The 25,521-nt window shown below is 38.2% G+C and overlaps 2 protein-coding genes across 2 annotated transcripts; one reads left to right on the plus strand and one right to left on the minus strand.

The window, feature by feature from the left end:
• Window positions 1,978-3,360, plus strand: LOC109823258. The gene is made up of 2 exons (XM_020389542.1): window positions 1,978-2,914; window positions 3,050-3,360. Exons 1-2 carry the CDS (start codon window positions 1,978-1,980, stop codon window positions 3,358-3,360), a joined length of 1,248 nt encoding a protein of 415 aa, XP_020245131.1.
• On the minus strand, window positions 7,968-10,286 carry LOC109823260. Its single transcript, XM_020389543.1, has 4 exons — window positions 9,986-10,286; window positions 9,620-9,886; window positions 9,064-9,528; window positions 7,968-8,905 (listed from the first exon to the last, which is right to left on the minus strand). Exons 1-4 carry the CDS (start codon window positions 10,284-10,286, stop codon window positions 7,968-7,970), a joined length of 1,971 nt encoding a protein of 656 aa, XP_020245132.1.

The raw sequence follows: 25,521 nt of genomic DNA on the forward strand, positions 1-25,521 counted from the left end.
TGGGTAATCTAAAATTAAATCCACTTCTTAGAAAAAGATGATTCCCTAGAGGGTTCTAGCCTAAAGGCGAATCAAAAAAAAATGAACAAAAAAAACTAAACCCAAGAGGATTCTAGCCTCAATGTGAATAGTGCAAGAAATCTAACTACAAAATAAATTACAAAATCTAAACTACAAAATAAATTGCAAAAATTAAATACAAAAATATAAATCTACTCTATAAGTATGAAATAAATCTAATCTATAAGTATGAAATAAATCTAAGGCAAGATGGTTCTATCCTCTTGGCTATTTAAACAAGAAAATAAAATCTAATTACAAGCATGAAAATAAATCTAAACTAATAAGCAATAAAAGAGAAATAAGAAAAACAAACCTTCAAATTAATCTTCATCTTCATCTTCCAACAAAAAGAAGAAGAAAAAAATTTAAAGTGATGAAAAAAATTATTTTATTAATTGTAACAAAAAATTATAAATTTGGAAGGCCTTCTCAATTAAGAGTAGCCCTCCTCTCCAAAAAGAGTTACAAAAATTTTTACACCCCTAACCCCTCACTCTCAACCCCTATTTATAGTAAACATCAGTGAATGAGAGCCATTGGATCAAACTTGAGCCTAAATCTGAATTTTGTAGATCCTGAAGAAAAAGATTTTGTGGCTTTTAATGAAGAAGAATGGAATGAGGGTAACTCAAACTGGCAATTCTCTTTAATTGGTCAAGTTTTAGGCCTAAATGTCAAATTCAAGGCTATGGAAAGTTACATTCAAAAAGTGTGGACACACTGGTCAGTTCTTGATTTGTGTATTCTTAAGCCTGGCTTGTTCTTGTTCAAATTTCAAAGCAAAGAGGATATGGAGAATATTCTTAGGAATGGTCCTTGGTTTTTTGGTTCAAGACCCCTTCTATTGAAAATCTGGACAAATGATGATGATTTTGACAAGTTAAATGGTAATGTTTATCCCCTGTGGATTCAACTTCCTGGCTTAAGACTGAATCTGTGGAGCTCAAATGCCATAAGCAAGATTGCTAGTCATATTGGTAGGCCTATTACCACTGATAAACTCACTGCTAATAAGCAGAGATTGGCATATGCTAGGGTCTTGGTTGAGGTAAATATGCCCTCCCCCCTTCCTGATTTGATTCCTATACATGGACCAAATGGAAAGATTGTAAATCAAAAAGTGATATATGAGTTGAAACCTAAATGGTGTGAAAATTGTAAGATGGTGGGACATGATACAACCTATTGTAGGAAAAATCCTAGGACACAAATATGGAGGCCAAAAGAGAAGACTGTTAGTTATGTTGCCTCTGGTGTTTTGAACAAAATGGCAGGAAATGATGCTATGGCAGTTCAAGCTACACAACAAGAGCTTTTTTCTGGGTTGCAAAATACTTCCAAGCTGTCTGAAAATCAAATAACTCAGATAAGTGGAGAAATCAGGGGAAAAAAGGTTGTGCATGCTGTGTAGGTTTCAGAGACTTCTGTTGTCTCTGGTGATTTGAACAAAATGGCAGGAAAATATGCTATGGCAGTTCAGGCTACACAACAAGAGCTTTATTCTGGGTTGCAAAATAATGAAAGTCAAATAACTCAGATAAGTGGAGAAATCAAGGGGGAAAAGGTTGTGCATGCTGTGCATGTTTCAGAGATTCCTGCAGGCAAAACTTCTGTTGGGCAGTCTTCTGAGAAATTCTCATTACCTTCTCTAGCTAGGCATAGTCAGGATAAATTTGTGGGTGTTTCCATAAGCTCTCAACCTATTAAATCAAGACTCATTATGCAGAAGCCAGGGCTTAGAGTTTTGGGAAATTCTTTTGATTTTCTAAAAGACATGGATGATAATCCCTCTACAGTGGACAGGGGGGGTTTTGCAAGTTTATGAATCTCTCTTTTTGGAATATTAGAGGACTAAATAAGTCTTTAAAGCAGCATCTTGTCAAGCTTCATATGCAACAGAATTCTATATCTTTTATGGCTCTCTTTGAAATAAAAATCAAGACAAATAAGCTACCTATTGTTACTAGGAAAATTGCAAACACCTGGAAGTGGTATTCAAATGATCTTAACTCTAGCAAAGCTAGAATTCTTCTTCTTTGGGATCCTAATAGTATGGAAGTTCAAATTGAAAGTCAATCATCTCAACATATCACTTGTGTAGTCAGATCTTTTGATGGCAGAATTGATTGTCTTATAACTTCAATATATGGTCATAATCATCTGGAAAATAGAAGAGACCTTTGGCAGAAGCTAAAACAAGTCAGGTTATCTGCTGGAAATAAGCCTTGGATTCTTTGTGGTGATTTTAATACTATTACTGGTAGTGATGATAAACTGGGTGGTGCAGTGGTAACAGAGGCTGAAACCATGGATTTCAGGAATTTCATTGATAATTGTCACCTATCTCACATGAAAACAGAAGGTTGTCACTTTACTTGGAATAACAGGCAAGAAGCAAACTCAAGAGTTTGGAGTAGGTTGGATCGAGCCATGGTAAATGATGCTTGGCTAAATTTCTATAATTCCAGTCATGTGGAATTTTTACAACCTAATTGTTCAGATCATTCCCCAGCTCTGGTTTCAGTGTATGATGATTGTGATCAAGGTAAAAAGCCTTTTAAATTTTTCAAGATGTGGGTTAAGCATGAAGATTACATTCCCACTGTCTCTTCTATCTGGAAAACTCCTATTACTGGATGTAAGATGTTCTCTGTTGCTAGCAAACTGAAACTTTTGAAGGTTGCTCTGAAGGACCTCAACAGGAAAAATTTTCATAATATAAGTGAACAAGTAAATAGGGCAAAGATAAATCTGGACAAAATTCAAAGCAATCTACAAGCTGATCCTCTCAATTCAGTACTCATTGCACAGGAGAAAGAATGCATAGTCACTTATAACAGATTGTTGGAGTGTGAATTGTCTTTCTATCAGCAAAAATCAAGGATACAATGGATAGTGTAGGGTGACAGATGCACTAGATACTTTCATTCTTCAATCAAGGCTAAGAGGCATCTCAATAGAGTTAATCTACTGTATGATAGTGCAGGTGACAAGATTACTGATGGTGAGGGAATCATTCAAGAATTTATCTCTTTTTATAAGAATCTTATGGGATCAAAAACTGTTACCCCAAAGCCTGACTGTAAAGTCATTAGCAAAGGGGTCTGTTTAAATGAAGCTCAAGCAATTGCACTCTCCTCTGCTGTGACTAAGGAGGAAATCAAAAAAGCTATTTTTTCCATGGATGATAATAAAGCTCCAGGTCCTGATGGATTTAATATGTCCTTTTACAAGTCTGCATGGAGTATTATAGGGGATGAAGTTTCACAGGCAATTCTTGATTTTTTTCAAAACTAGGAAACTGCTTGGTATGATAAACTCAACTTCCATATCTCTAATTCCTAAAGTGAAATGTCCAAAGACTCCTTCTGATTTCAGACCTATTGCTTGTTGTAACTGTCTATATAAGATCATTTCGAAAATTCTAGCTAACAGGATAAAGACAGTGATGGGATTTTTGATTAATGAGGCTCAAAGTGCCTTTGTTAAAGGAAGGCAAATATCAAGTAATATCTTGATGGCTCATGAGATTGTGAGGAGCTATGGCAGGAAGCACAATTCACCCAGGATCATGATGAATATAGATATCAAGAAGGCTTTCGATACTATAAGTTGGAATTTTCTTAGAGATTTGCTTACTGGTCTGGGGTTCCCTGATATCTTTACAAACTGGATCATGGTGTGTATTACATCCCCAAAATACTCTATTTCTTTAAATGGCACACTACATGGTTATTTCAAAGGAGAAAGGGGTTTGAGACAAGGTGATCCTATCTCTCCCTATTTGTTTACACTGGGTATGGAGTTCCTGTCAAGAAAATTAGACATGCTTAAAGAGGACAGATCTTTTAAATTTCATCCTAGGTGTGGTGAGTTAAAAATCACTCATCTAATATTTGCAGATGATCTCCTCCTCTTTTCTAAGGGTGACATTCATTCTGTTAAACTTCTTTTCAACTGCTTCAAGGAGTTTAGTGAGGTATCAGGTCTGGTTGCAAATCCAGAAAAATGTAAGATCTTTTACAGTGGTGTTGATGAACATACCAAAAGCTTGATTAGTAATCTCCTGAACTTCACAGAGGGTGCACTGCCCATCAAATACTTGGGGGTTCCTTTGATATCCAAACGATTATCATATACTGATTGTTCTCCTCTTTTAAACAAAATCTCAGATCAATTACAAGCTTGTCTGAAAAATAGAGCTCTGTCTTTTGCTGGCAGATTACAAATTATTAAGAGTGCTATTCTTGGCATCCAGATATATTGGACTTCAAATTATATTCTTCCTGTCAGAGTATTGCAGAAGATTGATCAAATGTGCAGGAACTTTCTATGGGGCAAAACAGATCAAAAACATAAAATTCCTCTGGTTTCTTGGGATAAAGCCTGTTTGAGTAAAAGGCATGGGGGTCTTGTCATCTACTCATCAACAATTTGGAATATGGCAACTATGCTAAGGTTAATGTGGCATATCCATGTTAATAAAGAGAGTCTATGGATCAAATGGATACACAGTGCATACTTAAGAAATGATGATATATGGCATGTTCAGGCTAAAAACTGGGACTCATGGATGTGGAAGAAAATTTTAAAAATCAGAGACAAAGCTGTTAGCTTTTGTGGAGGTCTAAATAACTTGTTGCTGCTCATTCAATCTTTCTCTGGAAATTCTAGAATCCAGATTTCAGCATTGTACAATGCTCTCTCCCCTAATTCTTCAGTTGTGCCATGGCATAGAACAGTTTGGGAGACTACAAACTTCCCCAGTCACTCTTTTATCTGTTGGTTAGCAATCCAAGATAGGTTGCTTACTATCGACAGACTGATTAAGAGGGGATTAATGAACTCTAACAATTGTTGTCTGTGTACTGGTTCTGAAAACAGAAACCATCTTTTCTTTGAGTGCTGCTATTCAAGAGAAGTGTGGCTAAAAATTATGGATTGGCTCAGTTTCAAATGGCAGTCCTGTGATTGGAATCAGATTGTGATTTGGTACTGTGATAGACTGAAGGGTAATGGTTTCAAGCAAAGGATTAAAAGGATGGCTCTAACTACAGCTGTTTATAGTATATGGAGAGAACGGAATTTCAGGATTTTCAGGCAGAAAGCAAGGCCAGCTGATCAACTTTTTAGAGATATCAAATTCAACATTTATTCTTTTGTTCTCAATGGCTCTTTTAAGGCAGAAGACAGAGAATGGATCATTTCACTTTGACAGTCATTGAAGAGAGCAAATAGCAGGGTCTAAGCTGCTGTTAGTTGCTGTTGAGGAGAGCAGGTTTTACTCAGTAGCTGTTAGTTGCTGAGTTTTTGATTGAGTTCTTTTTTCTTTGAACTCTTAATGTCAGTTTTGATATCTCATACATATGATGAGATTCTTGATGTACATACATTCTTACATTTGGTGATGAATAAAATCTTTCATTTACCAAAAAAAAGAATGCAATTTCGACCGTTGATGAAATCTGGATGACTTCACATCGATACAGGCATCGATGCCCGCATCGATACCCGCATCGATACTGGTATCGATGTTCCAATAAAAATTCTGACTTCACGGTTAGCTTCGTCTCATCGAGATAGGCGATTTTCATATATTATATGTTAAATTCCGCCTTCCGGAATGAGAGATATCGTCGTTTCTTTGCGGCCAACTATCTTGAATACATTTTTTCCATATTTAATTTTTTTATTTTCTCCGGTTTCTACTGGCTACTCGGCTTGATTCTGAGCTTGGACTTTTTGACTCTTGCTTGTGTTATTCATTTAATTCAGGGGTTTTTTGTTGAGATAAGAGATCTTGGGCTTTATTCTTCACTAACCTGCAATTAAAGATAAAAACAATTATTAATGACATATTTACTCATATAAAATAGATAATGAGGGTATAAACTTGTAATAAAATGTGATTATCATTCATTTTGTGGTGTATTGCTTGTTTCATTTTTTTGCACAATTATTACCTTATGACCCTAATCAACCCCCCCTCTAGGGTCCAACAAGACTCTCCAAAGAGCTCTGAGATCCTTATTGGCCATGAAGTTTCCCTTAACTGAAATAAGGGAATCCTGGTCCTGACCCCTTAACTGAAAATGGGTCAGTGTTAGTGAGGAAGAAATTTGGATCATTCTCTTTTGTTTTGGATATCTTACTTCCTAACAATAGGATTTTAATCCAACCACATCATCCCTGTACACAATTACAGGAGGAACTAAAATAGGTATCCTCAAGCTCATTCTCTCAATTTTTTTTTTCTAAAATTTGGTAAAGATCACTTGTTGTTGTTGTTATTATTTTTACTTTTCCACTATCTTAAAGTTCCCTTGAGTGGAGCCCCACTCAAGGGTGGACTAGTATTAGATATCATGGTTATTAATAAGGAGAGGAAGGGGAAAATGACGCTCGCACACTATATGATGGCCCCAATGGAGCACTTTTAATGTGCCTCACTAACCCAAAGAATACCAAAGTTTCCACTTTAGCATAACAAAAAGAAAAGATAGTTTTATTAATGTTTCTATTTTTTTGCTACCTAATAACAGAAGTTCTTTCTATATATTCTCTAATCTGAGATACTAAACAAGGTTACAAGTGAATTGTCCTTAGCTCTCTGGAAGCTCGCTAATGAGAGGATGTATTAGTGCATGGTGATTACATGAAAAGTATTATGGTATTTATCCAAAAATTTTGCACAAAGAATAAATTGATTGCATATATATATTAGCTACAAGGAATTTTATATTATATTTGTATAACGAAGAAATTGAATCACTTTCCAAAGATTTATTTTTAATGAAATCGATAGATGCATGGACATCCTATCCACATTCACTATTAATTTTACATGCTAATTGTTGTCTCAATAGCAAATGTAATTCTAAAAAGCGCCTTTAATACTTTGCGCTCAATAATAAAATAACACGAGTCACTCATTTAGCAGTTTTTTTTTTTTTTTTTTTTGTTCAATGAAAAATTTTATTCATTACCAATATATGAAAGTTATAATACATCAATGTCTATCTCAAGACTGGTTACAGAAACAGTCTTCAAAAACTAAAAATTCTCTACATAGTTCTTTATGTGCTGAGGTATATTATCATTTAAGATCCTTGTATATACATGTATCTTTATCAATCTAAAGAGATGATCAGGGCCTCTTATCTGCTGCTGAAATATACGCAAATTTCTCTCTTGCCAAATCATGTAGACTGCAGTAGATAAAGCCATCCTTTTAAGCTTTATTTTGAAACTTTTTCCTCTCAAATTGTTCCCAAACCAGCTGGTGATATGATCCCACCTGCATGATTTCCTTTTGAAGCATAGCCAATCCATAACTTGATTCCAAACATTAGCTGAATATTGGCATTCGAAAAAAAGATGCTGACAGGTTTCAATCTGTCCTTCTCTTGTACATAAGATGCACTGATTTGAGCTCAGAATTCTCATTTTGTAAAGCCTTTCTTGTGTTAGCAGCCTTGATAAGAATGCCAACCAAAGAATAAATGAATGTTTAGGTAGATTCCATCCTCCCCAAACAGTCCTTGACCATGTAGACAGATTTGAGTACTGAAAAATTCTCCTGCACAATACTGAGACTTTGATTTTATCTTTAGCACAGCTATCCCTGATGACATTCTGGAGACTATTCACATTACCAAGTTTATCAATCATCAAATTCCTCACTCTTAAAAGCTGCTTCCATTGCCATGAATCATTTTTCCTTGGTTGGACTTGCCAGATAGAATGCTGTCTTAGATAGTGACCATGAATCCACTTTATCCAAAGAATATCCTTCTTGAGATGAATCATCCAAAGAAGTTTGGCCGCCATAGTATAATTCCAATGCACAGTAGAGTATATTCCAAGCCCCCCATGTTCAGTTTCCTGACATATAGAACCCCAGCTCACCAGATGAATTTTATGCCCCCATAAGAAATCTTGAATTCAGCTAGACAATCCCTTAGCCTTGATATTGTATACATATCAGCTCTGCCAAAAAGAAGAAGATCATCCGCAAAAGCTAGATGAGTTATTTTCAGTCTTGAGCACTTAGGATGAAACCTGTAGAGCTTGTCCCCCTTGAGAGTGTTTAATTTCATAGACAGATATTCCATTCCAATAACAAACAAATAAGGCGATAAGGGATCTCCCTGCCTCAAACCCCTAGCACCTTGAAAATACCCATGAGGAGTACCATTTATAGATATGGAAAATCTTGGGGTAGAGATGCACTCCATAATCCAGGAAATCATGTTGTCTGGGAATCTTAAACCTTTCAGCATGTCATTGATGAACACCCAACTAATTGTATCAAAAGCCTTCCTCAAATCAATATTTAATATGGCTCTAGGGGAATTGTTTTTCCTACCATAGTGCTTAACAATCTCATGTGCTAAAAGGATATTGCTAGATATAAGCCTACCCTTCACAAAAGCACTCTGAGCATCACTTATCAGATATCCCACTACCTTTTGAATTCTGGATGCAATGATTTTGGTTATGATTTTATACACACAATTGCAGCAAGATATAGGTCTAAAATCAGCAGCATATTGAGGATTATGAATCTTAGGAATCAAAGTAATAGAAGTAGAGTTGAAGGTACCGAGCAGTTTTCCTGATTTGAAAAATTCCTCCGCTGCAGAGAAAAGTTCTTCACTGATAATACTCCAAGATGCTTTGAAGAAGATGGCACTGAAACCATCTGGACCTGGACTTTTATCATTTGCCATAGAAAAGACAGTTTGTTTAATCTCATCCCTTGTAACTGGAGAGCTCAGCTCATGGCTTTGATCAGGAGATAGAAGAGGCCCATTTGCAATAACCATTGGATCAGGATGAACTGTTTGAATTGAAGTCCCCAATAATTTTTGTAATAATCCACAATTTCAGTAACAATATCAGCACTGTCAGTGATCCTAATCCCATTCTCTGTATAAAGAGATATAATTCTGTTTTGATGCCTTTTCTTTTTCATGATGGAATGGAAGAATTTAGTACCTTTATCCCCATCTAGACACCAATTAATGTTTGCTTTCTGCTTGTAAAAAGATGACTCACAGTCCAGAAGCCTTTCATATTTTTTGATACAATCTTTTTCTCTTCTTATCAGATCAGGATTGAAAAGATCCCCAGACAGTAGCCCTTGAACTTCAGTTAAGCTATTTTTTGCTCTAAGAACTTGCTCACTAATATTCATATAGTGCTTCTTATTTAGATCTTTAAGAGCAGTCTTTAGCATTTTGAGCTTGGAATGGAAACTGTACATTTTAAAACCATCTATGTTTTGTTCCCAAATAGCTTTGACTGTAGACATGAAGTCAGGATGCTTTACCCACATGTTGAAGAATTTGAATGGCCTCTTACCAGTTATAATATCATCTTCAATGGTTAGAAGAGCAGGAGAGTGATCAACCAGTGATTGCATTGAAATCCCCTCCAATAACCCAGGGACCAGTAACATTACTTTTAAAAGTTAAAAGATCACTCCAAAGAATTCTCCTGCTTGTCATTTGATTGTGGGCATAGACAATAGTGCATAAGCTGGAGAATTTACCATCTCTGGATTCTATCCGACAGGTAATGTATTGGTCTGTTAAGATTATTTCTTGCACTGTAAGAATGTCACTATCCCACAGTAACCAAATCCTTCCATTACCAGCTTCATGAACATTAGAAATCCACTTCCAGTCTTTTGTTATTTTCATAGCCAAACTTTGAAGCTTATTACCAGGAATTTTAGTTTCCAGAAGACCCAACAATGAGAGATTGTATTCTTGAATAAACTGTCTCACTATCTTGTGTTTAGAGGATTTATTAAATCCTCTTATGTTCCAAATAGCAATGTGCATTTAAAAAGAACTCCCACCCCTGTCAACACATGAGGGATTATCCAATGAAGAGAAAAGAGATAACTAAATACCTGGGTTAGGAGGTTTGATTATAGAAGCTCTTCTTGCAATTTTTGCTCTGCTTATACTGGAAAAACCAGTTGCATTAACACTTGGTGTAGCTTGATGGATTTGTAAATCATTTATTGCATTTATCCCATATTCTGCTGCTTTTCCAGTCCCAGATTCATTCACCTGAACAGCAATAACTGTCTGTGCATGTTTTTGTGCACGTTTTTCAGTTAACATATCTTCCTGATTTGGTGAATCAAAAGGATTTGCTGCTTTTCCTTCCTGAGCACTAGTGCCAATATTGGCATCAGAATCTCTCATTTAGCAGTTTTACCTAAATTAAAAGATCTTAGAAAGTCCTATATGAGAAAAAAGAGATAAATTATAAAATGTTTAAATTAAGAATGAACCCAAATTTGCACTGAACTTGGCGTGATCAAATTTGCAAGACACTAGACGATTTCAACTTTATTTAGTTTTAGTTTTTGAATAAACCCCATATTGTCATTTTTGACCTTGAAGATCCCATCAAATATGTTAAAATATAAAAACAATAACCCTGGATCCCCATCCTAGCTTTGAAGTTTTGCTTCAATGGTAAAGTAACTTTAAGATAATAATATATAGAGCAACCAGGTTCAAATCCTATATGTCACTATTTTAAACTGGATTTTCTAAAAATTGACACCTCTTTAACAAAATATTCTTCTACTTTACCATTGAGTCAGATCACCTCTCTAACGCTTCCGTATTAGCATGTAAATTAAATCCAAACCGATTTTTCTTATGTTCATTCATCAAGTTCCTTAAAAATTTCATCATAATCTACTTGATAAAACATTCTCACAAGCAGTATCAAATACTCCACATGCATGGATAACATCACAAAGCTATCTTTTCTCCAAGATCAAAAGTAAGAATCTATTTATGAATTGGATATTTGGATGATTGGCGCGTGGGCTTCGTACTTTTGCTAGGAAAAGAAAATCTACAATAAGGACACATATAGAGAGATATGATGGAGATGTGATAAGAAGGAATTCAAATTGATTCATGACTCCAATCCAACAACCCTTCATTATATTCACTATACTTCAAAATAGTCCAATGTCAACCTAGATATCCGATGCTAGCTTTTGAAAAATAAAATAAAATTGTAGGACATCACTTTAAGGAGTAGTCTAAGTATATATCACTAGATCTCATGGGCACATATTTTCAGTTATAGGTGCTTGCCTCCTTCATGGTATAGAAAACTCCTACACCATTAACGGATGCTAATTTTTTCTTTGGCTTTGCATTGCTCCACGGTTGTGTGTCTGAATAGGAAACAAACTTAGATTATTGCAACCCCACAACAAGCCTATACAAATGGACTAAGGTTAACCCTATAGCACCTTAACACAAATCTTGATCAATGTGGTATATGACCTCATCGATGATGAACTATAACACAATTAGCATTACTCATTATTAACTATTATGCAAGGAACGAGCCCACATTTGGTGGTCGGTGATAAAGTTAATTGGTAACTTGACATGCATGTTATATATTGATAGTTTCATCTGTCTATTTATTTTTATATGTCTGTCTGTTCACCTATCTGTCTATTTATCTATATGATGTACGGAAGCATAAATAATCGTTCATCTGCATAATTTTGACTGGTGAGTAACATTATGGGGGCGGTACACCTTGATCAGTGTTCGCTAATTAATTTGCGTTTTTTTGAAGTACTAATTTACCTTAATTTATTGCACTCATAGTGAACGGTGGAGAATGATTGGACGGTTAAATAATTGAGGTAGGTCTAGTAATGTTACCACATTGTTGAGTGATCTCTATCGATTTGACTTTGGTTACTTCTACCTAACTAAATTCATGTTAAATGAGAACCAATCATGACCCAAATGTGTTTTTGACTGTTTAATGTTCAATTATGAGGAGTCTTATGCTAGGGTTAGGTTCAAGGTAATGTATAGCATATATGATTGGCTAACGGCTAGACACTCCAAAATCCTTTTGCTGAAAGGTTAGAGAAAAATTCTTGAAAGCTAAAACTTTTTTTAATTAGAATAATCAAGGCATAACCTTTTCCTCAAAAATTATATAATATCTTATAGATATTGACTCTGGTAATTAAGTTTTCACACCACCCAATTTATATGGTTACTGTCAAATCCTGCACTTAATTTTTTCTGAATACGACAGATCTTAGTTCGCGTTGTTTGGGATAAGTAAGCTAGGAAAAAGCAGTTCTGGAAGTAATTTGAAGCTATTGTCAGGTTTAGATTGACGAATTTTCTAATACCTTAATTCAGAGCTCATTATTAATTAGTTAAAATTGTCCTAAAGTTCCATTACTCATTTCTAATTAATACCACAATATAACAGATTACTGATTCTGGTAATTAAGATTACTAAGATTTATGAAATTAAATATATACTAAAGGAATATCAGCTGTTGAATCATTGGACTTCTATAGTCTTGAGTAGATTCAATACATCCGTATTATTTTGATTTCGATATGTATTAAATGTTGTGAATCATGTCTATCGGATACTTTCTCCATAAATTTCCTTGTTTGCATTCAATATACCCCTGTCACTAAATATCTCGGTAAATATCTTCACAAATATCAATGTTCCACTCTGAGTGGGATTTTGATGCATGCATGCCTCTTTTCAATGCTATTGCTGGATGCACGCTGGGATTACAACAGCAAATCCAATCCTTTTAATTCCAAAGCTGGTGCACTTTTAATCATAGGATTAGATTATTCCCACAAATTTTAGTTAGTTTAATTCACTTAATGGGAATCCTCCACCGTTTAATTCACTTATTTGACGAATAAATTTATCCCACTTATCCCTCTCTTTTCCACTTTATCTTTTTCTTGGGTTTTATTCTATTTAGTCCTTTAAATGTTGATTGAAACTAGTCCCTTAGATCGGTCATTGAAACTTCTAGTACCCACCCAATTATCATATCTTGTTGTTGTTATTCTTATTGGAGTGACTAATTTAAAACAACCTTTTGGTGATTTGAGGAACTAATTTGAACACTTTACAGAAATTGAGGGACCAAATAGCAACTTAAGTGCTTAGAAATAATTTAAAATATTAAATATGCGAGGGAATAATATGAAAAACATTACTTTTTTCCCGCCTTTTTCCAGTGAGAGAATAAGTGGGGTGCACGTTCCCGCTTACGCCAGCATCCTAATCATGCCTGGACACGTGGTGGACTTTGAAGCAAAGTGTGGGCTGGGGCCTATCTTTTTTCGCGGAAAGTGTCTGGTGACGAGGCTGGATGTATGCACGTGGCACAAGAGGAGCCAGCGGGGCCCGCTTCAGCTTTTCGTTTGCTTTTCCTCGAGGAAAGTCAGGTGATCCGCATGGGCATGTTAATGCTAAGCTGGACAATTGGGGATTCTAGAAGAGTATTATGTTTCGCATGTTTTTTAATAAAAGTGAAAACTTCTATCTTACATTATTATGTTTGGTTTTTTTTAACTGCTTCCCTTAGCCCTTAGATCTTAGGGGGTGTTTGGTTCACTAGTTTTATAGAAAACATTAGGAAAATTGACAAACAGTGGCAAGTCTGTAAATAAAATTTTTCCCACTATTTTTGAGAATTGTGTTTGGTTCCAAAAAGTTTATAGAAAATTTTTCTATAAAATACAAAAAAGTGAATCTAAGGTGACACTCTAGGTTCCCACCTAAGGACGCGGTCTAAAATCACATCATTTCCTAATTTTTTTTACGATTCGCTCCGTTGAACTTGATCTACACGTTCTTAAACCCAAACACACCAATTTTGGGATAAAACCGTCGTGTTTTGACCCTTTATCCACTCGCTGTAATTTTAACGGTTTCGAATGAATAAAACTTTTTGTAAGGCTCAACGATTGGTCAAAACACAACGGGTTCACCCTAAAATTGGTGTGTTTGGGTTTAAGAACGTGTAGATCAAATTCAACGGAGCGGATCACAAAAAAAATTTAGAAAATGATGTGATTCTAGGCCGCGTCCTTAGGTGGGAGCCTAGGGTGTCACTTTAGATTCATTTTTCCCAAAAGAATAACATTTCCCAGAAATCAATTTCAGTTCAAATACATCTGAAATTAGAGAGAAATCTGACATAAAAAAAAAGAATAAACCCATACCCATACCCCATTTCCCACTCCGCTTCACATTTATCTTGTGCCAAAATCGGCAGAAATTTTTTTAGGACTTCTCTTCCGCTCCCACCCCCAATCCCTCAATCCCACCTCGTGCGCGCGCCTCTTCTTCTTCCTCCAGCTCTCCCACTCTCGCTCCCGTCTCCAAACTTCATCTTCACACCTCGTTCTCGTCGGATTTCTCGCGGTCGATTGAGGATTCCTGGAGAGTTGGGGATTCACCAAAGAAACAATTTTGGGCCTTTCTTTTCGGTTTTTGGTGTTTAATTTGTCGTCAGATTCGTCAAGAACCTGACTGCGCTCCGATTTGAAATAAAAAAACTCTAATCCCTTGGCTATTTTAGATCTTAGACTGTTGAGATTTTGGTTATGATTTTGTGCTGAGCATGATGGATGTTGTTAACAAATTACTGTTTAAGACCATGGTTTGGGGAACAGGCATTAATAGTTGAGACCCTGTTGTTGTCTACTTCAAATCTAAACATAACCTCCTACAAAGTAAAAATCAAGAAACTATAATGTCGAGCTGCTCTCTATTCTTATTCGAGCTATTCTTTATTCTTACTTTTGTGCATATACGTTAGTAACTGTGCACTTGCATGTGAGTTTGTGCATGTGTAATGTGGAGGGAATGTCAATTGAATATAGGCTGAATGTTCTCAAGCACAATACTGGTAGAAAATAGAAAAATGAGCACACATGAATCTTTTCCATGTATCTGGACCATGTAGCATGATTATGAACTGAAGAACATGAAATGTCCATACTTATTCTATCACAATTGCTGGTGGAAGAAAGCTAAAAATCTGAACATCTATCATGTCTTAGACTCGGTTCTCTAATAAACCTTTTGTTGAATAACAATTTCCTAATATGTTTCCTAATTTATTTTGGTAACAGGTTATTGGGATTTCTAATATGTTTTGGTAACAGGTTATTGGGATTCATAATCTGTTTTGGTAACATGATTCCTAATCTGTTTTGGTAACAAATTATTAGGATTCCTAATCTGTTTTGATTTTGGTTTTAGAATTCCATCTGTTTTGGTAACAAATTATTAGGATTCCTAATCTGTTTTGATTTTGGTTTTAGAATTCCTAGTATGCTTTTGGTTTTAGGATCCTAATCTGTTTTGATTTTGGTTTTAGAATTCCTAGTATGCTTTTGGTTTTAGGATTTCTATATATATGAACACGTTTTAGGTTTGGGTAGCAGCGAAGGGGATATTTGGAGGACAGAAAAGAGGAATTTTCTGAGTTATTAGTTAGAGTTTTGTTTGGAGAGAATTAGAACTTTGTTGGTGAGATTAATTAATGAGTTTGTGTGATTTTGTAATTTTAGTTTGTACTCTTCTTCTCTATTAGTGAAAACATAATCCCCTTCTTGCCTCGTGGACGTAGGTAACTTACCGAACCACGCTAAAATTAGTTGTTTGAGTTTGTGCCGTTATTTTGCATTGTTTGGCCTTCTCTCGGTGTTTGTTTAATTTGGTCTCTCGAAGCACATTGGTTTGATTTTGGTTTTCGCCGCGCAGAACAAGTGGTATCAGAGCTCGGGCTACGTTTGGGCTATTTGGAGGAGTAGATCGTTTTAGAGGCTCGTCTAGGGCTTCGTTTGGTGATAAAGATAGAATCTTTTTGGTAAATACTCTATCTTGTTTTAATTTTGGATCTATTCTTTGTTTGTTCTGGTTTGGTTTGTTATTGCTTTGAGAAAGATGGTCGAGAAAAAAGGAGTTATGGAGGGTACTTCCGGCGTGAAGACCGTCTAAAGTTTGAATATCCACTCCATGAAAATAGATGTGAAAAAGTTTATTGGCACAAATAATTTTGGTCTTTGGAGATGTAAAGTCTTTGATACGCTCAATACGTAAAATTTGGAAGACACATTGGAGTTAGACGACAAACAGGACGACATTGAGGAGAAGGTTTGGAAGAAGATGAATAGAACGGTGTGTGGTGTGATTAGATCTTGTTTAACTCAAGATTGAGGAGAAGGTTTGGAAGAAGATGAATAGAACGGTGTGTGGTGTGATTAGATCTTGTTTAACTCAAGATTTAAAATATGATGTGATCAATGAGACTTTGAACGGTGTGTGGTGTGATTAGATCTTGTTTAACTCAAGATTTAAAATATGATGTGATCAATGAGACTTTGACTACGAAGATTTGAGAGATCCTAGAGGGCAAGTATTTGATGAAGAGTGTGGAAAATCACTTGCATTTGAAGAGGAGGTTTTAACGCTTAAAAATTAAAGAAAGGAACCTCTATTGGTGATCACATGAACCACTACACGAAGCTTCTTACGAATTTGACGAATATAGATGTGATGATTGAAGATGAGGACAAGGCGTTGTTATTGTTGAGTTCCTTGCTCGATGAGGAATATGAGACCTTCGTTCTTACTCTTATTAATGTGAATGCATCACTTTTGTATAGTGAGGTCACCGTTATACTTGTGAATTATCAGCTTCGAAAAAAGGATAAGGAGACTTCAGTTGAGCCGGTAGCGGGGGCATTGGTCGCAAGAGCAAAAAGTCCAAACGGTGGTAGGAGATCGCAGTCTAGAGAGGCACATCCTGGAGTTCGTAAGAATTAGTGTGCTTTTTGTAAAAAGGATGGACATTAGAAAGCCGAATGCCCAAAGTTGGTTGATCGATCCGGGAAGAATAATGGGAAAGCTATTCAAGCTTCAGAGGTGAATGTTATCAAGGTTAGTGGCGACAATTCAGATTCAGATTTTTCGGGCTATTCATTAGCACTACCATCAGTTTGTGTTACCGACTCTACAGAGTAGATGTTAGATTCAGGTGCTTCTTACCATATTTACCTTAAGAGGAATTGGTTCTCCAGCTTTCAGGAGTTGGAAAGAGGGGATGTCGTGCTCATGGGTAATGATCATGAATGTCCTATTAGTGGTATCAGTACCGTTCATATTAGGATGTGTGATGGAGTAATTCGGGAGTTGGATGAAGTGAGGTTTGTTCCTCAGTTAAAGAAGAACATCATTTCACTTGGAGTTTTGGAGACAGTAGGCTATCGAGTGACTTTAGAGGATGCATGTTTGAAGGTCTGTAGGCCATAAAAATTGCCTTAACCTCAGAAAGGCCTGAATTCTGCCTGCATGCTTGACTCGCCTGTACGAGTCAAGTCCACTCAAGAGTTGAGTTCGCCAGCACGAATGAAGCTCGCTCGCGTGCTTGACTGACCAGCACGAGTCAAGTCCACGCGATCGCTGAGCTCGCCTGCATGTCTAGGAAATCTGCCAGGCGATCCGAAACTCGCCTACACACGTGACTCGCCTGCACGAGTCAAGTCAACTCAAGCGTTGAGCTCGTCTGCACATCCAGGTAGTCCGCCAGGCGATCAGAAAGCTCACCAAACTCCTTAGAGTACTCAGCGTTGGTACTATCACGTACAGGGATGTGCCTTCCCATCTCCCACGATGTGAGGGGGGAGTACAGTGCTCCCTACTCATCAAGTAGTTACCCACAGTACTCAGCAGTAGTGCTCGCCTACACACTTGACTCGCCTGCATGAGTCGAGTCGAGCACTAAGCTCGCCTGCAAGTCCAGGCAATCAGCCAGGTGATCGACAAACTCGTCGAAACTCGCCAGAGTACTAGGCGACTATGACGTCACGTACAGGGATGAGCCTTCTTATTTCCTGGGATGTGAAGGGGAGGATTACAGCCGCTTCGAGCCCATCAAGCAGCCGTTCACAGTACAAGTGAGAGGCATGACATCTTTCATCAGGACATGGTCACGTTCCACAATTCAAGGGAGTGACCATGCTGTCTCTTCCCTATTTAAGAGCCCATCTTGGCTACGGAAAAGGTGGTGGCTGTTGGTTGGTTCGCTTTTCGGCTGATTAGCTCACTTCTTAACTGATTGGCGACCCGCTCTTTGCATTGCTCTTGCGCGGTAGCACCTTCTTCCAGCTTTCGGCCTTGATCGACACTAAGCTCGGGAAGTCGAAACTTGGTCAACACGAGATTCTACTGTGTACTGAAGCTCACCTGCAACTTTGTTCGGATCGTCCAAGGGAAACAAACTCGGTACGAGAACCGAGGGAGGCATCCTATCGCTACCAAAGGCCCCACGTTAAACAAGGAGGTTCTTCCCTCCGCTTTTGTTGTAACTTTGATTTATTAGTTTATAATAAGCTATTCTTATCAATACAAACGAGATCCCTATTTTGGGAAATCAAACTTTACACCCCATAGAAGATGGCGACCAAAGTGGGAGAAACTATTTCTTCAACCGAAATGGTGGTGGCACAGTTCGACGAAGTCGCAGTTAGGACGACCGTGGAGTCCCTAGTGATCGAGTTCGACCAAGCCAAGTATAAGGAATACTTATTGTCCTCCTCCTCTAATGGCAATGCGTCCCGCAAACGCCATAGAGTTGTGTGTGTGGCCCGACCCCAAGTGGCCGAGGCATCCACGCCTGAGAACTCTACTCGAGCCATGGCAGGGGGTCCTATCTCCCCCAAATCAATCAAGGCCGTGCGGAAGGCCAATAGTACAGAGCGAAAGACTACTAGATGGGTCGCTAAACGATCCTCGTAGACCCCCGCTCAAGAGGAGATAGCTGTTTGCCTTAGCGCGGACCACGCCGTCGTAGTCTGCATGGACGCTCCTCTCTCTAGGAGAGTCCCCAGTAGCGACAACAGGCTCTCGCCCAGCAACAGGCCTAAGTCTTTGCCTCTTATGATGGCCTGAATTATTACTCAGGCCTGAAGAATTCCAAATGGAGATGCAACCCTCTCAATGCTGACGAGTTCACCAAATCAAGCGAACCCCCACGTTCAGGCGAGCTTCGATCTAATCGCAGAATTTTTCGTTTCGACAAACTCAGTACTCTTGGCGAGTCTGGCCACCCGGGCGAACCAACCAGATAAGAGGAGCTCACCAATTTAGGCGGGCTTCGTTTCTTAGGTCATATTCCTCATTCAAGTAGACGGCCCAAATCAGACGAGTCTGCCCGAGCGGGTGAGCCAGTGAAGGCAGGAAACCCTATCAGGTCCACGTGACAGACAAACATCACATGCGAACAAGCCTTAACAACAAAGGCAAGACAACAGGCGAAACCCACCAAACTCGCCTAGATGTGCACACGGTTGAAGTTCACTAACTGGAGGAATCTCTCCCGAGCGTAAGAACTTGTCTGTCAAGGCGAGCTCGCCTGGACTCGACACCTAGCAGCTTTGCCCAGTATAATTAAGGAAGTTCTTTCGAACCTCTCTCACATACTCACGTGTCAGACCCGTCTCACTTTGGGCGGTGCCTCCGGCAAGCCGCTGAAGATCTCCTAGATCATCTAGCCCGCAAGCGTACCATCAATGAGGCGAATCCTCAATGCCACTGCGAGAGGCTTATCCAAGTGGTACTTACCGACTGCCAATGTGTAGGAGCAGCGAGACCTTCGATGTTTGAAAGGCTTGCTCAACAGCCTCCCAAACCGAGACCCTCTCGTAGAAGATGTAGCCGTTGAAGGAGGTGATCTGTCGACGACTTAGAGCTCCTATCTGCTATAGTCAACATGACGGGGAAAGGTAAAGCTTTGCGTCCGAATTCCCTAGACTCGGACTCTTTCCTGGGACCTAATCACCCGCTCGTTCAGCGCGAACGTGAGGGCATATTCTTATGCACCCGTACTCGTACGGGCTCGGTTGTCCCGCTTGATTACGCGCTTTTAGCGTCTCCTTCCGGCGGCGAAGATGAGGTTTGCTCAGCAGCGGCTACATCCCAAACCTTAAACTCAATTCAAGATGAACGAGCGAGGGTGCACATGGATGAAACCGCGGACGATCAAACAATCACTAAGAAGTTTGAAGAACATCAGGCTGCCATCTAGTCCATAAAAGAAATGTTGGAGCAGCTTCTGAACAAGAAGAAAAAGAAGAAAAGATCTACGCGCACTCCGCGGAAGCTGGCAGGGAACAAAGAGTGGGAGCCTACTCCTAATCAGATGACGGAGCAAGAAGATAACATTGATCCACATTCGGATCATTCTTCTAAGTCATCACCGGGAACGTCACGCACTGGGGGTACTTCTCGAGATAATAGGCTCGACGAGTTCCAAAGCCATCTCAACACCTTCAAGCTTCAACAGAACTTGAACAAGCTGGGGGTGGTCAGGCCATACCCGATCGAGTGGGACACTGTGACACCCCTGGGTTCATACAAGGCTACAGTCCAAGATAAAACCAGGAATATCAAACCTACCATACACCACACCGTGTAATAACATGTTTCACCATCACAATTACTATCTCTCTAGTAGAGTCAACAACAGGTATAGGTATAAAAGCAAGTAAAAGATAATACAAGAGATATATGATGAAATAATAAAGATAAAAATGATATTTTATCATCAAAAGCAAGTAAAAGATAATACAAGAGATATATGATGAAATAATAAAGATAAAAATGATATTTTATCATCCAACATACAAAAATATAAAGTGAATCTCTATATGATGAAATAATAAAGATAAAAATGATATTTTATCATCCAACATACAAAAATATAAAGTGAATCTCAGAAATAACTAGTCTGGAGATCTCAACAAGTCTCAAATACAAAAAATCTGATAAAAGGAAATAAGGCATACAGCCTTTACAACTTCTAGAACATAACTCTTAAATGTCTAAACAAAATGCCTATAGTGGAGCTCCATAAATAAAAATAAAAGTACAAATAAAAGATGGACGCTAATAAGTATCACCATCAACCTGCGACTCTCTGTGCACCTTGCTCATTACCTGAAATGGGAGGGGACAACGAGCGTCAAAGCGCTAGCGAGCAACATCACAACCAACCCTAAGGGAGAGGGCTCGTTGCATATAGAAAATACAGTTAATACATATATACATGAAATCATTGATCCTAACAATAAGAGGATTTTAGTATTTAGGAAATTATAACACGAGCATAGGTACGTTGAGCGAAATAATCCAAACAAGAAAACCCTCATGTATATATCTTATATCTCAAATTGTAAATCCCTAAATACCTAACCCAAGATCTAATACAGGAACAATAATATAAAGAAGACTAACCCATCTTAGAACTCAAATACCATGTCATGTCAAAACCCACATAAGTGTCATGTCCAGCCTATGTAAGTATAAGTGTCATACTCAAGGTTTAAACATGTGTCCAACACATGGACTAAGACTAGGAGTAGTGGATGCCCAACACATGGACTGCATATATAAACTATCCAACATATGGACTGAATGATGAATGTCTAACACATGGACTGAATATAATGAATGTCCAATACATGGACTGAATATGATGAATGTCCAACACATGAACTGCACATAATAATTGTCCAATACATGGACTGAATGAAATGTGTAGAATATCGATGAGAATATGAAAAAGATGCATATACACTAATTTCACACGTATCTCGGTGTGCAAATCTAAACTCATGTCCGCAAGCCATCTCACATATGAAGATACATAATAAACAATAATTTTTAATGCCAAATATTCGAGGCGACTCCTCGTTCACATTAAAGCACACAACAAAAGTAAACATGCACAAACTGTGCCAGCGATCAACCGAAACAAGCAGAAACCCTTCATAGGTTTCTGTCTGCTTCGAAACAAATCTAGAAGTGACATTATTATTTAACAAGCATAATATTACTGATATCAACATATACAAAATAATATGAAACGAAATATTAGCATGTAAATATATCGTCGAAACCCTAAACATTCATATACACATGTTTAAACGTTTTAAAAGAAAAAACTAGTGATTTAATTCATGATTAATAAATTTTAGATCTAAAATTTGTCAAGGTTACTATTGTAATTAATTAGAAAATTATGATAATGTATTCTCACTTCATAAGTTATAAAGATCTATCTTTTGTACACTAAAAATACGTTTTAGGCTCGAATAATCCGAATAAAACTTAATAAAACGTGCAAAATAAAAGGGTGCAGAGTTTGGGTGAGATGTTACTCGCCTTAGATGCTAAAAAACTCTTGCCACGTAAAAGAGAACCAATCCCCTTCACTGCATTGCATAAAATCTGCTAAAAAATCCTCCGAAATCCTCCGAAATCGCCAAAGAAAAGAACTAGGGTTTGAGAGTGGGTAAAAGGGGCTGCTAGGGTTTGGAACACCGGAGAAAAAAAGTGTTTTTTGTATTTAAACATGTGTATATATGACATAAAACCCGAAAAACTACAGCCCAAAACCCGAAACCCGAAACTGAAAAACCCAGTCTGACTAGAAACATACTCTTCGATATTTTGGCTGTAACTTTTGTATCCGACCTCTGAATAAGATGATTAAAGATTTGTTGGAAAGCTACTGAAGATATCTACACCTTTAGTCTTTTAAGTTTTTCCATATTCACAACGTATCAGTGTGTAAAATACAAAATCTCTCTACTAGTTATAAATTTTTAGATTTATACATCGAGCATGATTTGTGCATTTGCTCTTATATATATACATATATACATTGAATTGATCTCAAATCAATTCCTAGCATACTAAAATATTATAAAATATTATTTATAAATATATAACATATTTATTATTATTTATCACCAAATATTCAAAATTTTTGGGGTTTTACATTCTTCTCCCCTTAAAAAAATTTTGTCCTCGAAATTCAGAAATCATACTTAACTGAAAGATAGTATTAGAAAGCATGTTGAGGGTGAAATCCAATCCACACATACACCTCTCGTAATATTAAACTCTTGATAAGCATATAGGGATATTTATACTTAACAATCCAGAATGACTATATTCTCACTCAACCCTTAATCAAATGGAACTAGTACGTTGGGCGAAAAATCCAAACAAGGAACCCCCTATATATATACCATATGTTCCAAAAGATTAAGAATTAAGTAGAAATATCCTCATTCTAGTGTTAAATCTAAATATAACTATACAAATAATCACACACATAAACCAATCCACTTCCTTAATAGGTGCAGGTAGTCGCGCTGCTAACTCTAAGTCATGAGTGGGATAGTTCTGCTCATGTAACCTCAACTGTCGTGAGATATATGCTGTCACCCTCTGAGTCTGCATCAAGACGCCTCCTAAACCTGCCAATGATGCATCTGTATAGATCACAAATATCCTGTCGCTGCTCAGAATAGTCAAAACTGGCGCTGTCGTCAACTTAATCTTTAAGGTATCAAAGACCTTCTGGCACTCTACGCTCCAAATAAACTGTACACACTTCTTCGTAAGGCGTGTAAGCGGCATTAAAATCTTTGAGAAGTTCTGGATGAACTTTCTGTAATAGCCGGCTAAACCTAAATAGCTACGAATCTCTGTCACCGTCTTTGGCAGTTCCCAATTAAGAACTGCTGTAACCTTAGCCGGATCTACTGCTATGCCATCTCTACTTATGACGTGGTCGAGAAATCTGACTTCTAAAAGCTAAAATTTGTACTTGCTGAACTTGGCATATAACTGATGCTCTCAAAGGGTCTGCAAATCTATCCGTAGATGCTGCTCATGATCTGCCTCCGATCTCGAATAAATAAGGATGTCGTCAATAAAAACAATTACAAACTGGTCCAAGAAGGGATGAAAATCCTGGTTCATCAAATCCATGAATACCGCGGGTGCATTGGTTAACCCAAATGGCATGACCATGAACTCGAAAGATCCATATCGAGTTAGAAAAGTGGTCTTGAGAATATCCATCTCCCGAACCCGCAACTGATGATAACCATAACGAAGATCAATTTTTGAGAAATACTGCGCTCTCTGCAACTGATCGAACAAGTCCTCAATCCTAGATAATGGGTACCTATTCTGGATAGTAATCTTGTTCAACTCTCTATAATCAATACACAAACGCATACTGTCGTCCTTCTTCTTCACGAAGAGAACCGGCGCTCCCCATGGAGACTGACTCCGACGAATAAAACTCTGAGCTAATAACTCGTCTAACTGGATCTGAAGCTCCCTCATCTCAGCTGGTGCCATGCGATAGGGTGCGCGGGATATCGGGGCTGTGCCCGACTGCAACTCAATACAAAACTCAACCTTTTTCATAGGAGGTAACCAAGGTATGTCCTAAAAGACATCCTGATACTCTGAGACAACTCTAGTCTCCAATAAATCAATACTTTGATCCTGTCGCATCACCTCCTAGATGTACACCAGAAATAACTCCGCAAAATGGTTGCCATGAGAGGTGGCTACAATCATCTCGGACCAATCGAACGCTCGCAAATTAACTATCTTCGCAAAGCAGTCAATACTAACGTGATAGGAAGATAACCAATCCATACCAAGGATAACATCAAACTCGGACATATGCAACCCTATCAAATCGACAACGAACTCTAACTCGTCTAAACTGATGGTACACCTCCTACAAATGCTCTCCTGAAGCGATACCTCACCTAAAGGGGTGGAAACTGATAAAGGGGTGTCTAGAGGCTGAGCTATGAGCTGGAGTCTAGACATAAAAGCATACAAAATGAAGGAATGCGAAGCTCCCGAATCGAAAAGAATACGGACGGAAAAGGAATTCACAAAGAACATACCCTCCACTATGGCTCCGCTAGCTCCATGATCACGCGGAACTACCGCATACACTTTGCCTATGGCTGAAGACTGCTCTACTACTGGTACTGGAGAATACGAGACTATCTGCCCTTGAGGAACCTCCTGAACTATGCAAACCTGTCTCTCAATCTTCTGAACTGCTGGCGGTACCTCAAGCCTCATCTGCTGGCCCTGACCTCTACCCTAAAGACGTTGTTACCATACGACAGTTATAACAAACCCCCTGAAACTTGCGCTGCTGATGCGCTCTCTGATCCTGCCGGGGTCCCTTCTTATGAGGGCCCTGATGCTGCTGCTGAGGTCCAGAAAAAGGTCTCTTGTTCTTACCCTTATCCTTGGTCTGTCCTGTCTTAGCTTTCCCTTCCTTGTCTTTCTAAAACATGGTCGTCTTAATTTCCTGTGAAGTGGCGGCCTCAGCTACCTCTCGTACCGAATAAAACTTCCTCGAGACGAGGTATCGACAAAGATTGGGGCGAAGCCCTGCTAGAAACATCTGAGCCTGACGCTCTCCTATCTGCCACATACCCGTGAAGTGTAGCAACTCCATAAACTTGCTCTCAAAGCCAGCTACTGTCATGTCCCCCTAAGTCAAGCGGGACAACTCAAGCTCCTTCCCAGTCTGTGCTGCAAAAGAAATGTACTGCCCGTCAAAAAAATATATAAAATCCTCCCATGTGAGGGTCATCCTATGCTCTAGAGTAAACTGGAGTCGGTACCATCTCCCGACGTCTCCCTTCAGACTATAAGATGCCAGTCTCTGCTTCTGAACTGAGTCCATATTGAGTATGT

The sequence above is a fragment of the Asparagus officinalis genome, chromosome 9 (assembly GCF_001876935.1).
Source record: "Asparagus officinalis chromosome 9, Aspof.V1, whole genome shotgun sequence".
Taxonomy (NCBI): domain Eukaryota; kingdom Viridiplantae; phylum Streptophyta; class Magnoliopsida; order Asparagales; family Asparagaceae; genus Asparagus; species Asparagus officinalis.

Coding starts and splice junctions, on each gene's coding strand:
- LOC109823258 (XM_020389542.1), top strand. CDS start 1,978: ATGGCTCTCTTTGAAATAAAAATCAAGACAAATAAGCTACCTATTGTT. Junction 2,915..3,049: donor TTATAACAGATTGTTGGAGT/GTGAATTGTCTT, acceptor ATGATAGTGCAG/GTGACAAGATTACTGATGGT.
- LOC109823260 (XM_020389543.1), bottom strand. CDS start 10,286: ATGAGAGATTCTGATGCCAATATTGGCACTAGTGCTCAGGAAGGAAAA. Junction 9,529..9,619: donor TCGGATAGAATCCAGAGATG/GTAAATTCTCCA, acceptor AACTTTTAAAAG/TAATGTTACTGGTCCCTGGG. Junction 8,906..9,063: donor GTGTCTAGATGGGGATAAAG/GTACTAAATTCT, acceptor CAATTCAAACAG/TTCATCCTGATCCAATGGTT.